Source organism: Zootoca vivipara, chromosome 3 (genome assembly GCF_965207765.1).
Source record: "Zootoca vivipara chromosome 3, rZooViv2.hap1.1, whole genome shotgun sequence".
Classification (NCBI taxonomy): domain Eukaryota; kingdom Metazoa; phylum Chordata; class Lepidosauria; order Squamata; family Lacertidae; genus Zootoca; species Zootoca vivipara.
The window spans coordinates 43,467,622-43,481,870 of record NC_142586.1 but is presented as its reverse complement, the minus strand read 5'-3'; the positions used below and the strand labels follow the sequence as shown (position 1 = coordinate 43,481,870).

Genomic DNA, 14,249 nt, shown 5'->3' with positions numbered 1-14,249 from the left:
TTTTGCTAAAAAGGAAGATAGGTTACATGAACAAAACATTTTCCCTACTACTATACATAGATTCCTTCAAGAACATTTAATATTTCACTTGCTACTTTATCATCTTTCAAGGGCTGCTTATGAGCAGATATGTATAGGAATGCTCTGTTAAGCAGCGGCTTCCCATGGGTCTTAAACTTAGCAGGATCTTACCGTTATAAACCATAGAATCATAGAATCATAGAATCATAGAATCATAGAATCATAGAGTTGGAAGAGACCACAAGGGCCATCCAGTCCAACCCCCTGCCAAGCAGGAAACACCATCAAAGCATTCCTGACAGATGGCTGTCAAGCCTCTGCTTAAAGACCTCCAAAGAAGGAGACTCCACCACACTCCTTGGCAGCAAATTCCACTGCCGAACAGCTCTTACTGTCAGGAAGTTCTTCCTAATGTTTAGGTGGAATTTTCTTTCTTGTAGTTTGAATCCATTGCTCCGTGTCCGCTTCTCTGGAGCAGCAGAAAACAACCTTTCTCCCTCCTCTATATGACATCCTTTTATATATTTGAACATGGTTATCATATCACCCCTTAACCTTCTCTTCTCCAGGCTAAACATACCCAGCTCCCTAAGCCGTTCCTCATAAGGCATCGTTTCCAGGCCTTTGACCATTTTGGTTGCCCTCTTCTGGACACGTTCCAGCTTGTCAGTATCCTTCTTGAACTGTGGTGCCCAGAACTGGACACAGTACTCCAGGTGAGGTCTGACCAGAGCAGAATACAGTGGTACTATTACTTCCCTTGATCTAGATGCTATACTCCTATTGATGCAGCCCAGAATTGCATTGGCTTTTTTAGCTGCTGCATCACACTGCTGACTCATGTCAAGTTTGTGGTCTACCAAGACTCCTAGATCCTTTTCACATGTACTGCTCTCAAGCCAGGTGTCTCCCATCCTGTATTTGTGCCTTTCATTTTTTTTGCCCAAGTGTAGTACTTTACATTTCTCCTTGTTAAAATTCATCTTGTTTGCTTTGGCCCAGTTGTCTAATCTGTTAAGGTCATTCTGAAGTGTGATCCTGTCCTCTGGGGTGTTAGCCACCCCTCCCAATTTGGTGTCATCTGCAAACTTGCTCAGGATGCCCTCAAGCCCATCATCCAAGTCATTGATAAAGATGTTGAACAAGACTGGGCCCAAGACAGAACCCTGTGGCACCCCACTAGTCACTACTCTCCAGGATGAGGAGGAGCCATTGATGAGCACCCTTTGGGTTCGGTCAGTAAGCCAGTTACAAATCCACTGAATGGTAGCATTGTCTAGCCCACATTTTACCAGCTTCTTTACAAGAATATCATGGGGCACCTTGTCAAAGGCCTTGCTGAAATCAAGATAGGCTACATCCACAGCGTTCCCTTCATCTACCAGGCTTGTAATTCTGTCAAAAAATGAGATCAGATTAGTCTGACATGACTTATTTTTCAGGAACCCATGCTGACTTTTAGTGATGACAGAGTTTCTTTCTAGGTGCTCACAGACTGTTTGCTTAATGATCTGCTCTAGAATCTTTCCTGGTATTGATGTCAGGCTGACTGGGCGGTAATTGTTTGGGTCCTCTCTTTTCCCCTTTTTGAAAATAGGGACAACATTTGCCCTCCTCCAGTCTGCTGGAACTTCACCTGTTCTCCAGGAATTTTCAAAGATTATTGCCAGTGGTTCTGAAATCACCTCTGCCAGTTCTTTTAATACTCTTGGATGTAGTTCATCTGGCCCTGGAGACTTGAATACATCTAAACTAGCCAAGTATTCTTGTACTACCTCCTTACTTATTCTGGGCTGTGTTTCCCCTGCTGAATCATCTGCTCCATATTCTTCAGGTCGGGCGTTGTTTTCTTTCTTGGAGAAGACTGAGGCAAAGAAGGCATTGAGGTGTTCTGCCCTTTCTCTGTCCCCTGTTTGCGTTTCACCATCTTCTCCTCTGAGTGACCCCACTGTTTCCTTGTTTTTCCTTTTGCTACGGACATACCCATAAAAGCCCTTTTTGTTGCTTTTAACCTCTCTGGCGAGCCTGAGTTCATTCTGTGCTTTAGCTTTTCTGACTTTGCCTCTACACGTGCTGGCTATATGTTTGAATTCCTCTCTGGAGATTTCCCCCCTTTTCCATTTTTTGTACATATCCCTTTTAAATCTTAACTCAGTCAAAAGTTCTTTAGATAGCCAGCCTGGCTTCTTTAGGCACCTTCCATGTTTCCGTCTCATTGGTATTGCCTGAAGTTGTGCTTTTAATATCTCCCTTTTAACAAACTCCCAACCATCATGAACTCCCTTCCCTTTTAATATTACTGTCCATGGGATTTCACCCAGCGTTTCCCTAAGTTTTCTGAAGTCGGCTTTCTTAAAGTCTAGAATTTGGACCTTAGTATGCTTGGTTGCTCCTTTCCGCTGGATAATAAACTCCAGAAGAGCATGGTCACTCCCACCTAATGATCCTGCCACTTCTACCCCACTAACCAAGTCATCACTATTGGTTAGGACCAGATCTAAAATGGCTGATCCTCTTGTTGCTTCTCCCACTTTCTGGACAATGAAGTTGTCTGCAAGGCCAGTGAGGAATCTGTTCGACCTTATGCTCTTGGCTGAGTTTGACATCCAACAAATATCAGGATAGTTGAAATCCCCCATTACTACTATCTCACTTCCTTTGGAATGCTTGGCCATCTGTTCCAGGAAGGCATCATCTGTGTCCTCAGTTTGGCTTGGGGATCTATAGTAAACTCCCACAATGAGATCACTGTTGTTTTTCTCTCCCTTAATTTTGACCCAGATACTCTCAATTTGGCTTTGAAGTTTTAAATCCTGGATCTCTTCACAGGTATACATATCCCTAACATATAAAGCTACTCCTCCTCCTTTCCTGTTTGGTCTATTTCTCTTAAATAGATTGTATCCCTCTATTTCTACATTCCAGTCATGAGACTCATCCCACCAGGTTTCAGTGATGCCTATTATGTCATATTTAGTTTGCTGTACCAAGAGCTCAAGTTCATCTTGTTTATTTCCCATGCTCTGTGCATTAGTATACAGACATTGAAGACCGTTGATCATTCCCCCATGTCTCTTATTTAAGGATATTTTCGTCCCACCACTAGGTCTGCATGCTGCTTGCTCCATTTGGTCCTTGACATTTGGATGATCATCTTCAGCATTTGATAGACTCCTACCTTCAGGACCACTGTCTCCCTCCCCCACATAAGTCAGTTTAAAGCCCTCCTGATGAGGTTTTTGAGTTTCGTGGCAAAAACATTCCTCCCAACTTTTGTGAGGTGCAGTCCATCACTTGCCAGAAGTCCATCTTCAAGAAACTGCAGACCGTGATCTAGGAATCCAAACCGTTCCTGTGTGCACCATTTGCGAAGCCAGTTGTTCACTTCCCCTATTTTTCCCTCTCTCCCTGGGCCATGTCGTTCAACTGGGAGGACAGAAGAGATGACAATTTGTGCATCTAATTGCTTCAACTTCCTGCCCAGAGCCTCATAATCATTTTTGATCCTCTGTAAGCTATGGCTTGCAGTGTCATTGGTTCCCACATGCACCAAAAGGAAGGGGTATTTGTCGGTGGGTTTTATGATTCCTTGTAGCCGTTCTGTTACATCTTTGATCTTGGCCCCGGGTAGACAGCACACCTCTCGAGACATCTTGTCAGGCCCACAGATCACTGCTTCTGTACCCCTCAGCAGGGAATCCCCTATCACCACTACACGCCTCTTCATAGGCTTGGTTGGGATTCTTCCATGTGCTGTCCCTTCCAAGGTTACCTGCATATTCCCGGAGGACTGACTTTGCTGCTCGTCTTCATATTCCTCATCAACTGTGATGAGGGAGAGATCCTCAGGTGGAGTCTGTTCCTCGTCTTCCATGAGCACTTCAAAACGGTTGTGTAATTCTAAGCACTCAGAGCGATCCCTGGGCCTTCTACTTCTATGAGTCACGTTCCTCCATACATCTGGCTGCTGTGTTGGGGAACTGACCTCCTCCTCAGGGAGATCCCCTGTCTCCTCCTTGGTGCAGACAGTGTGCTCTGCTGCATCCAAGAAAAGCTCCAGCTCTTTAATTCTCTGGAGCGTAGATACACGCCCCTGAAGCTGCTGCACCTTTTCTTCCAGAAGGGCAACCTTGTTTTCTAGTAGGGCAACCAACTTGCAATTGTTGCAGGTGTAGCTACCCACATCCTTTGGTAAGAAAACAAACATTGCACAGGAATTGCAGGTGACAACAGTTGTTCCCTCCACCTCCATCTTGAAAACCTTGAAGTCAAGGGGGAAAGAGGAAGAGGCCTAGGTCCCCCCTAACAAACGTGTGAGACTTGCTGCCCTAGATCAAAAAGATGGGTCAAACTGCGCCGCTGCACTCCAAGCTCTGACTGGCTCCGCCCACAGCTAATCACCTGACCCTCCTGACTCACACTTCTACGTGAAAGGTCACAGCCAGAAACAAACAAGGTCACAGCCAGAAACAAACACCCACACAAGCCTGGACAGTCACCCAAATCCAAGAGGCAGCAGCCCTAGAAAACCAGCACAAGCACACAAACAAGTAAGAAAACAAATAAGCACACAAACTTACACACAGCCCCAAAAGACAAAGCCACAAAACCTACAGAGTGTCTCCCAAGCTCAGCTCACCTTCTGCTCCTTCCTCAGTCGCTGCACTCCAACCAACATACCACTCTCTGCTTAACATTTGTACAGTGTAATGTACAGTGTACATTAGTACAGTGGTACCTCCAGTTGCGGACGGGATCCATTCCAGAGGTCAGGATGGATCCTGAGGTTTTCGCAACCAGAGAGACCGCTCCTGCACATGCACACGCGGCGGTAGAGCGCTTCTGCGCATGCACATGTTGCAAATACCCAGAAAAATGCTTCCGGGTTTGCCGGTTACGCATCCCAAAGTTTTCGTAACCGGAGGGATACGTAAGCAGAGGTAGTGTAGAAGGAAAGTTCATCCTCAGTATTTGATATAGAAGCTACAGATCCATTCCAGCCTTTTTATTCTACCTGCGTCTCTTTGCGCTCCCAACTTATGAGTGGATTGTGGCAGCTGAAGGAGCCGGGATGCCACTCAGTATAACATTACGGTGTACCTGGGCACACCATGTGTGCACGCCCAGTGTGCACGCCTATGCTAATGTCATGTGTTCACCATTTCCCAAAACCAGTAATGAGGAGAGCACAGGCTGCAGAGTAAACAGGAGTGTGTATACAGCCTAATCTTCTGAGTCTGCCTGTACCAACTTTTCAGAATGCCTACTAAACCCAACCCAGACAGGCTATACTGATTTAATTACTTTGCCTCTCTCCCCCACACCCAACCCATTGTCAGATTCAGTAAATATGGAGAAATTATGCACTAGTGTAAACTACCGTAGTGTGCTTGTAGTCAGCTAGTTACTTGGATTGTAAATCAGTGTTCACCAATCATTGTACATTTTCTGTCAAAGTTTAAATGTGTACATATTTATCATATACTTTGTACTATAGCTTATATCCCTTCTAGGCATGATTTTATTCAAAATATTAAAAATACACATATTATACATAGTTTAAAATATATGTGTTTAATGCATAGTTTATTAGACTAATATTTAAAATTATATCAACATGGATATGACATTTGGATCTAATTCTAGACTCGCGGGTGTGCTCTTTAAACTTGGAGTATCCCTTTTGCTGCAGATCTTTTGAATTTTGTGCTGATATGTGGATATATCCTGCAGTCAGAGATGACAAAGTAACCAAGCCTTTCAATAAATCTGTGTTCAGGCAGTTCGGAAGGTGTGTTGACAACAGGCAATACATTTGCTTTGGGTGATGTATACATCTTTTGAATGAAACCATATTAAGTATCATAATCATGTCCCTTTAATTCACAATGTCTACAGTTCAGTAAACTTTTATTGTGACAAAATACTGACAAATGAGAGAAGGAAACATCAAAAAGATTTTAAAAGGCTGTGTTTTGTTTATGCGTGGGGACGTTTCAAAATCCCTTTCCCCTCTGAAGTTGGGAGATCTTCCAGAATGGTACCCACTGCAGCACCAGAGGCCACAGTTAGAAGAAGAACCCTTTACTGCTAAGTACTGATTTATGGGACGCAGGTGGCGCTGTGGGTTAAACCACAGAGCCTAGGGCTTGCTGATCAGAAGGTCAGTGGTTCGAATCCCTGCGATGGGGTGAGCTCCCGTTGCTCGGTCCCAGCTCCTGCCAACCTAGCAGTTCGAAAACACGTCAAAGTGCAAGTAGATAAATGGGGGAGGTAAACGGCGTTTCCGTGTGCTGCTCTGGTTTGCCAGAAGTGGCTTTGTCATGCTGGCCACATGACCTGGAAGCTGTATGCCGGCTCCCTTGGCCAATAATGCGAGATGAGTGCGCAACCCCAGAGTCGGTCACGACTGGACCTAATGGTCAGGGGTCCCTTTACCTTTACTGATTTATAGTTGAAAGGGTTTCAGCTTTTGTCATAGTGGATCAGGAACAGTGTTATTGCTATTTAATTTTGAAGTTCTAATTGAGAGGAAAATTTGAGTGGCAACAGCTCCCAGCTCCTAGCAGTTTGGAAGCATACCAGCATGAGTAGGTAACTTCCAACTTTGAACTATATGGTTACTGACTAGCGCACACCATGACAGGTGATGAAGAAGGAAAAATATGATAGAGTTGTTTTCTTCTCTTTTTCACACTCACTCCATAAATGGTTTAGTAACCATGCAAACTAAAAATACAGTAGTTGGCCATGTCAACATTGTTCCCATAAATTTATCACAATTTTCTTTGTCCTTCCAAGAAAATCAACACAAGAATGAACAGTGAGGTAGAAAATGTTTGGTTTTTAAAATGTTTTAGCTTGTTTAGTTTTAGTTTTACTTTTTGAGTTGTTTAATTTTCACACAAAAATAAAAAATGAGTAGTCCAGCCTGGAATGCAATTCACAAATGTAAAAGCCCCTTTCCGTTTCAGCCCTGATTATGGCCTGCCAGCAACATTAGTTTTATGAGATATCTGACTTCTCCTTGATATATGCCATTGTCTAATAAATACTTTGACCGCTTTTTATAGAATTTAATAAAGCAAATGTAGTAATGTTGCCTGTGTCTTAATCTACAATCTCAACTGAGTTGACCAGGAGATAAATAGGAGCAGGAATGATAGTGCGTTGCTACAGATTGTTTTTAATAAGCATGTTATTTAGTTGATCATCTAAGAACAGTAATGCCTCATATCCTAGTCTGCCAGACAAATTTATTAATGCTTCCTGCCCCTCCTTCCACCCATTTCTCTGAGAACATTGATTCCCTGCAGACACATCTCTATTGAACCTTTAGAAAGTCACAACTTCCACATTAGATTAAGTAGTAGGAATGGTACTAACAGAATCAAAGAAAATTGAGTGTGTTATTGAATTCATGCCACATTGTCTCTGGAAAAGACTGACGTTGTGTATAGTGGTAACTCCTGTCCTTATTCCACTAGTAAAACTGGGGGCATTGATTCAAAACCAAACCGCACAATGTATCTAAAAAAACGGTTAAATCTCCATTTTTGTGTTTTTTTCTTTTGTGTGTGTGCCGAGGCTTCATAAATAAATCTTCAAGGGGAAATGCATTACCTAAAATTATAACTGTTTCTGTGCCAGTTCTAATTCCTGTACCCTTCCATACCAAATTAACTAATAGTAGAAGATCTGGCTTTGGATTGTAAGCAGACCGACTTGTCAGTTGATAAATGCATGCATTCATTTTGGAGCCTGCCTGTTTCTCATTTGGGTCTGACACATTAAGAGGTGCGTAATGAATGGTTGACACCAGTAATTAACATTAACTTTATGGTGCTTAATATGCCATCATTTACCCATCAGATAGCTGGTATGCAGAAATGTCTTTGGATCAAGGTTTTAATTATAGGAAATGATATTTCAGTACTTGCATTTTGTACAGTGCAAATACTGTCTGTACAGTAATACTTCTAAGGAATTCAGGTGTGTTTCTGCACCACCACCAGTACATAGGATGTTAATATCACTTGTGTTTCTCCCTAGGACTGTGCACAAAAACTTAAACCAAGGACTGCCTTCGGGGAATACAGGCCCAAATGCTCAGTTGTCGTCGGTGGCGAAAGAGCACCACCTTGCTGTTGGCAAAGCTCTCTGGAGAAATTTCTTTCCCTTCTTGAAGAGCCAGAGAATGCTGCAGACGCCTTGTTCCCAGCTTGCAGATACAGCTGCAGGTCTGTTTGGCTATCCTCTACATCCTTGGTACCATCTTGTAACTGTTAATTTGTCAGCAAATGATGGAACTTCTATAGGGATGTTCAGCATTTTTACGTGTGTAGGTGGATGTACACACAGAGAGAGGGAGAGAGAGAGAGAGAGATGAACCAACACATTATTAGAATACTCTGGAGTACTCATCTTATTAATATGGTGTCTCTATCCACAACTTGAGCATTACTTTTCCTCTGCTGTCATTTGTTACATTTGAAATATGAGCTATAATTTTCTGCAAGGTTAATGGTTGATGCTGCTAAATGCTTCATCATATCAAATGTGATGCATATTTTCAGAGCTTAAATGAGTTTGTTCATAGCTCTTCTGCTTCTCGAAATTCCTTTCTCCCCAATGTTTCTCTCAGGTTATAATAATACTCATTTTGTAAATGGCTTTCTAAGCATATATCAGACAACATTTAAGCACATGGTGTGACGTCCCGATTTAAAAAGCAAAACACCACCGCCTTCTTTTCTGATGTCTTACACTGTAGGAATGCTACTCGAAATCCTAGCAGTTGGAATAGCATATTGAGAGTAAACTATAATAGTGCCAATCCTTGACTTTAGTGGAGCTGTGCCCAGCTGATCTGGTTCTTTTGTATTTTGATACAATGTCATTTCTTCCATGAAATTTCTATATCGTAATACTGCATATTTCAATTTGACAAGGCTTGTACCTAGCTATAATGGCACACTGAATCCATTTAAATAATATTTGGAAAAGGCAGATTTGAATTTAAATGTATTTTACCCCAACATGAATTAAGAACTGAGTTTTATGAGCTCTCAAAGACCCGGTCAATAATGGAAATAAAGAAAGACCCTTGAACTTCAGCAGCTTTGCAATAATTAAGATATAATAGTAATAGAAAAGAATGTGGTGGAAAGGAAATGCTCTGCCACTTGCCAAGTGTATTAAGGAAATCATGCTAAGGCAGAAACCTAGTATCCCATCAAAAAGTCCACTCTGGTTTTCTTTAGATAATCGTTTAAAAAAGTAACATCCCATTGGATTAACATCGCTGTGTGAAAATTAGCACTGGGGGTATAGCGATGTATGTAATTCAACAGTTTAGAAGAATGAAAGGGAAAGTGTGAGCTACAAACTATGATAAGAAAATATAATGAGTAAATATAAGATGATATAGTAGCACAGTGTTATCAACCCCCCCCCCCTTTTTGGCCGAGGAACATCTGCCATGATATCCATAACATATTGTGGTACTCTGCTGAACCCCAACACATACTCTTTTGCTGCCACCCCTACATTTTAAAAATATGGTAATAGGTGGCAGTGAGTGACTGGGGAAGAAGAGGGGAGAATGAAAGTCCTGTGGTGCAAGATTGAAAGAATGTGCGGGACCCCAGTAGATGCTCATGGAGCCCTGATTAAAAGCACTTCCATAGTACTAACAGCACAATCACAACTATACCTACTCAGAAGTAAGTCCTATTGAATTCAGTGGGGCTTACTCCTAGGTAAGTGCTGTTAGGAATGCAGCCTAAGGGTATACATATTGAGCCTGTTATCTTTTTTTTTAAGAATACTTTTGAACCCGCAATAGTGGTCATTCTGCTCACAGAAAAGTGTATGAGTTTCCACTTGCTTACAAATGTAGCTTTAAGGTAATAGGAGTTCCTTATCGGATGAGAAACTAGTTTCCAAACTTCAGAATTCTCAAAGACAAAAAATGACATTTATGATTCTTTCCCCTTTTGTATGTAATTGCCCCTGCAAGTGGAAAAACAGCACTGGGGAAAAACGGATTTTGAGCAGACAAATGTCTGGCAGGGAAGAGGAGTTCCATCTCTCTTCTCTTTCCCCCCCTTTCTCTGAGCTGGAACTCTGCTCAAGATTCCAGAGTCCCCAAATGCATATCACTAGTGTGTTTTTTGGGGTGGGGGTACCCTTTTCATGGAAAAGAGCTGCAGAAGTACACAAAATGCATGCTTTTACCCTGAATTTCTCCCCTCTTTCTTTCCTTTAAAAAATAGGTTTTACTTTACTGGCTTTGGATTTGCCCAGCACATGTACATCAGATCTTCAGCCTCAACCAGTTTTATCAATGATGCAGTTGTTTGGGTGGGATGATATGGTTTGCCCTCTGCTGGTTTCAAGGTATCTAAGCCATGTAATACAAAACAGGTGAGTGATGTAAACTTACTTGGAGAAGTGAGAGCAGATGCTTTCTAGTCATATGTTCTATTCTCTTGTTTACTGGTTTTTGTTTCAGTGGCCTTCAGAGTTTATTGTACAATGCCTATGAGTTGTTTGTTGGAAGTGCAACTAAGTAATTTTATGAAAAAATAATCATAAACATGAGAGGTATGGCTGGGAAATGCTTCCTTGGATTGATATAAAGTGTTTGCACTAGCCAAGAGGAATTTTTGACCCTTTTTTTTTTACACCCAACTCCATCCTGTGCCATATCACAAATTACTTTTGAAATTCTCCATTTACCAGTATACATAGATGGCCTGCTTTTCAGGAAGTGAAAGTCCCCTTTGGCTTTGGCCCAAGGTTTTTTGGGCCCTAGTCTCTTAGTCAAAAGTACATAAAAGTATAAATATTTCTACAGAGGTACGTTGCTTCCATTTGTTGTTCTGACAACTGTTATTTATTGACAACCGGAATCTCATAGCGCCTGCCATTGTACAAACCATTTGGGGAATCTGTAAGATGCAGGTATCTAATTCTGGGTAGTTCATCTGATGTTATGAATTCAACTGTATGTAACACTTGGCACACAGTTGTGGGAATTTGCTGCACCACCGAGGAATTTCATAGCACATTTTTCAAAATGGCATAAACTAAGAACAAGCTAGACAAGCATCCATCAGCCACACTTTAAATTTAGACTATATTGCCTCAGGGTGGCAGGTTAAACTAAACAACCCACAAGACCCCTTCCAATTCTCAGCCTTTATAAGTGATTTAACAAAATATGTGGGAGAAGGCACAGAGCTTACATGTAGGAAGATGTCCAGAGCATTAAAATCAATGGGAGTTTTACATTGAGCCTTAATGACAATAAACTGTAATGATAGCTTGTATGATTTAAAAGGGAGAGGATGGTAGCTAATACAAAGCTCCTGGTTCAATATCTTGCCTCCTGGTAAAAACAAGAAATATGGTTGAAATACTGGAGAGCTGTTACCAGTCAATGCAAACTGTACTGAATTGGATGAGTCAGTGGCCTGTCTCAGTTTCCTTTATACATGTGCATGCAAGATTTTTGTTCCTGGTTTTGAGATCCATTTGATATACAGTGGAACCTCGGTTTATGAACACCTCGGTTTATGAATTTTCGGTTTACGAACACCGCGGACCCATCTGGAACGGATTAATTCACTTTCCATTACTTTCAATGGGAAAGTTCGCTTCAGTTTATGAACGCTTCAGTTTATGAACAGACTTCCGGAACCAATTACCCCCATGCTTCGGGTTAAGTACGCTTCAGGTTGAATACTCCGCGGACCTGTCTGGAAAGGATTAATCCACTTTCCATTACTTTCAATGGGAAAGTTTGCTTCAGTTTATGAACGCTTCAGTTTATGAACAGACTTCCAGAACCAATTGTGTTCATAAACCGAGGTACCACTGTATTCGTAGTAATGTGTCATGCCTTTATATTCAGAATATGCCCTCTGTTCTAACTCAGAGGCAACTAGTACAAATTGCCCTATTATTTACAAAGTTTCAGATCTTTCAGTTATATCAGAAATATTGTTCACATTTGTTTTTCAACACAATTATGTCTCTAAAGTAGGAATATCTAGCCCTCATTTCAGGGGACTGATACAGCCCAGCCCAAGCAACTGCCTTCCGCCTCCCCAAAAGAGACGCCACAATTTTTGGCAGCAGAGTCAACAAGAAGACTATAAGTAGGCACAGCAGTGGAATGGGCGAAGCTCAGTTGAGATGGGCTTCATCTGGTCCCCAGGAAGTCTTAGAGTTGACTAGAGAGGAGGCTATAAGCACAGAGTTGGATCCCAGAGAGGGACCAGGTGGATAACAGAGAAGGGACCCACCCTTATGTAGCCAGACACTTCCAGTCATGAAGGAAGAGTGTACACAATTTCCCAACTGTTTCAGGGAGAAAGTCCGGTTGGGCAAAGCTCTGGACCCTTGCAACAGAGGTTAAAAATAATAATAAAGGTTTGTTCAAAGCAAGAGGAAGATCAAGCAAGTAGTAAGTCCTCCATGTGGAAAAGACAGAGGAATGCTATTGGAGGAAAGGGAGAAGATGGAAATGCTGAACACATACTTTGCCTCTGTCTTCACTCAAAAGGAAAACACTGCCGAACCAACAGAATATTAAAATACAATAATAGGGAAAGAGGTGGTAAGGGAACAACTAGCTACTTAAATGAATCAAATCTCCAGGTCCAAAGAGTAGTAAAGGAACTTGCAGATGTACTGGTAGTACATGTGAACAGAATCTAGGGGTCTTGGTAGACCACAAGCTTAACACGAGTCAACAGTGTGGTGCAGCAGGAAGAAATGCTAATACAATTCTAGGCTGCATCAATGGAGGTCTAGGGTCCCAATGATGGGAAGTAATAGTCCCGCTCTATTCTGCCTTGGTCAGACCACACCTGGCGTGCTTTGTCCAGTTCTAGGCTCCACAATTTAAGAAGGATATTGACAAACTGGAACGTGTGCAGAGGAGGGCAACCAAGATGATAAAGGATCTGGAAACGAAGCCTTATGAGGAGCCGTTGAGGGAAGTAGATATGTTTGGCCTGGAAAAGAGGAGACTGAGAGGAGATATGATAGCCATCTTCAAATATCTAAAGATGGAGCAAGCTTGTTTTTTCTTAGCTCTGGAGGCTAGGACCCGAAGCAATGGCTTCCAGTTACAAGAAAGGACATTCTGACTAAACATCGGGAAGAATTTTCTGACAGTAACAGCTGTTCAACAGTGGAGCAGACCTCCTTGGAATGTGGTAGACATTTCTTCTTTGGAGGTTTTTAAGCAGAGGTTGTCTTTGTCCATGGAGTTTTGTCTTTGTCCATGGACCGAAAGGGCAGAGGAACCAGAGAACAGATAGCAAACATGCGCTGGATTATGGAGAAAGCTAGAGAGTTCCAGAAAAACATCTACTTCTGCTTCATTGACTATGCAAAAGCCTTTGACTGTGTCGACCACAGCAAACTACGGCAAGTTCTTAAAGAAATGGGAGTGCCTGATCACCTCATCTGTCTCCTGAGAAATCTCTATGTGGGACAAGAAGCTACAGTTAGAACTGGATATGGAACAACTGATTGGTTCAAAATTGGGAAAGGAGTACGACAAGGTTGTATATTGTCTCCCTGCTTATTTAACTTATATGCAGAATTCATCATGCGAAAGGCTGGACTAGATGAATCCCAAGCCGGAATTAAGATTGCCGGAAGAAATATCAACAACCTCAGATATGCAGATGACACAACCTTGATGGCAGAAAGCGAGGAGGAATTAAAGAACCTTTTAATGAGGGTGAAAGAGGAGAGCGCAAAATATGGTCTGAAGCTCAACATCAAAAAAACCAAGATCATGGCCACTGGTCCCATCACCTCCTGGCAAATAGAAGGGGAAGAAATGGAGGCAGTGAGAGATTTTACTTTCTTGGGCTCCTTGATCACTGCAGATGGTGACAGCAGTCACGAAATTAAAAGACGCCTGCTTCTTGGGAGAAAAGCAATGACAAACCTAGACAGCATCTTAAAAAGCAGAGACATCACCTTGCCGACAAAGGTCCGTATAGTTAAAGCTATGGTTTTCCCAGTAGTGATGTATGGAAGTGAGAGCTGGACCATAAAGAAGGCTGATCGCCGAAGAATTGATGCTTTTGAATTATGGTGCTGGAGGAGACTCTTGAGAGTCCCATGGACTGCAAGAAGATCAAACCTATCCATTCTTAAGGAAATCAGCCCTGAGTGCTCCCTGGAAGGACAGATCG

The 14,249-nt window shown here is 42.2% G+C and overlaps 1 protein-coding gene across 1 annotated transcript in view; it reads left to right on the top strand.

The window, feature by feature from the left end:
• Positions 1 to 14,249, top strand: part of MMS22L (MMS22 like, DNA repair protein) — an 85,031-nt gene that overhangs the window by 52,756 nt on the left and 18,026 nt on the right. The window contains exons 15-16 of the mRNA XM_060272605.2: positions 8,074 to 8,261; positions 10,299 to 10,449. Coding sequence (XP_060128588.1) covers positions 8,074 to 8,261; positions 10,299 to 10,449 — 339 coding nt within the window. The remainder of the gene's footprint in view (positions 1 to 8,073; positions 8,262 to 10,298; positions 10,450 to 14,249) is intronic.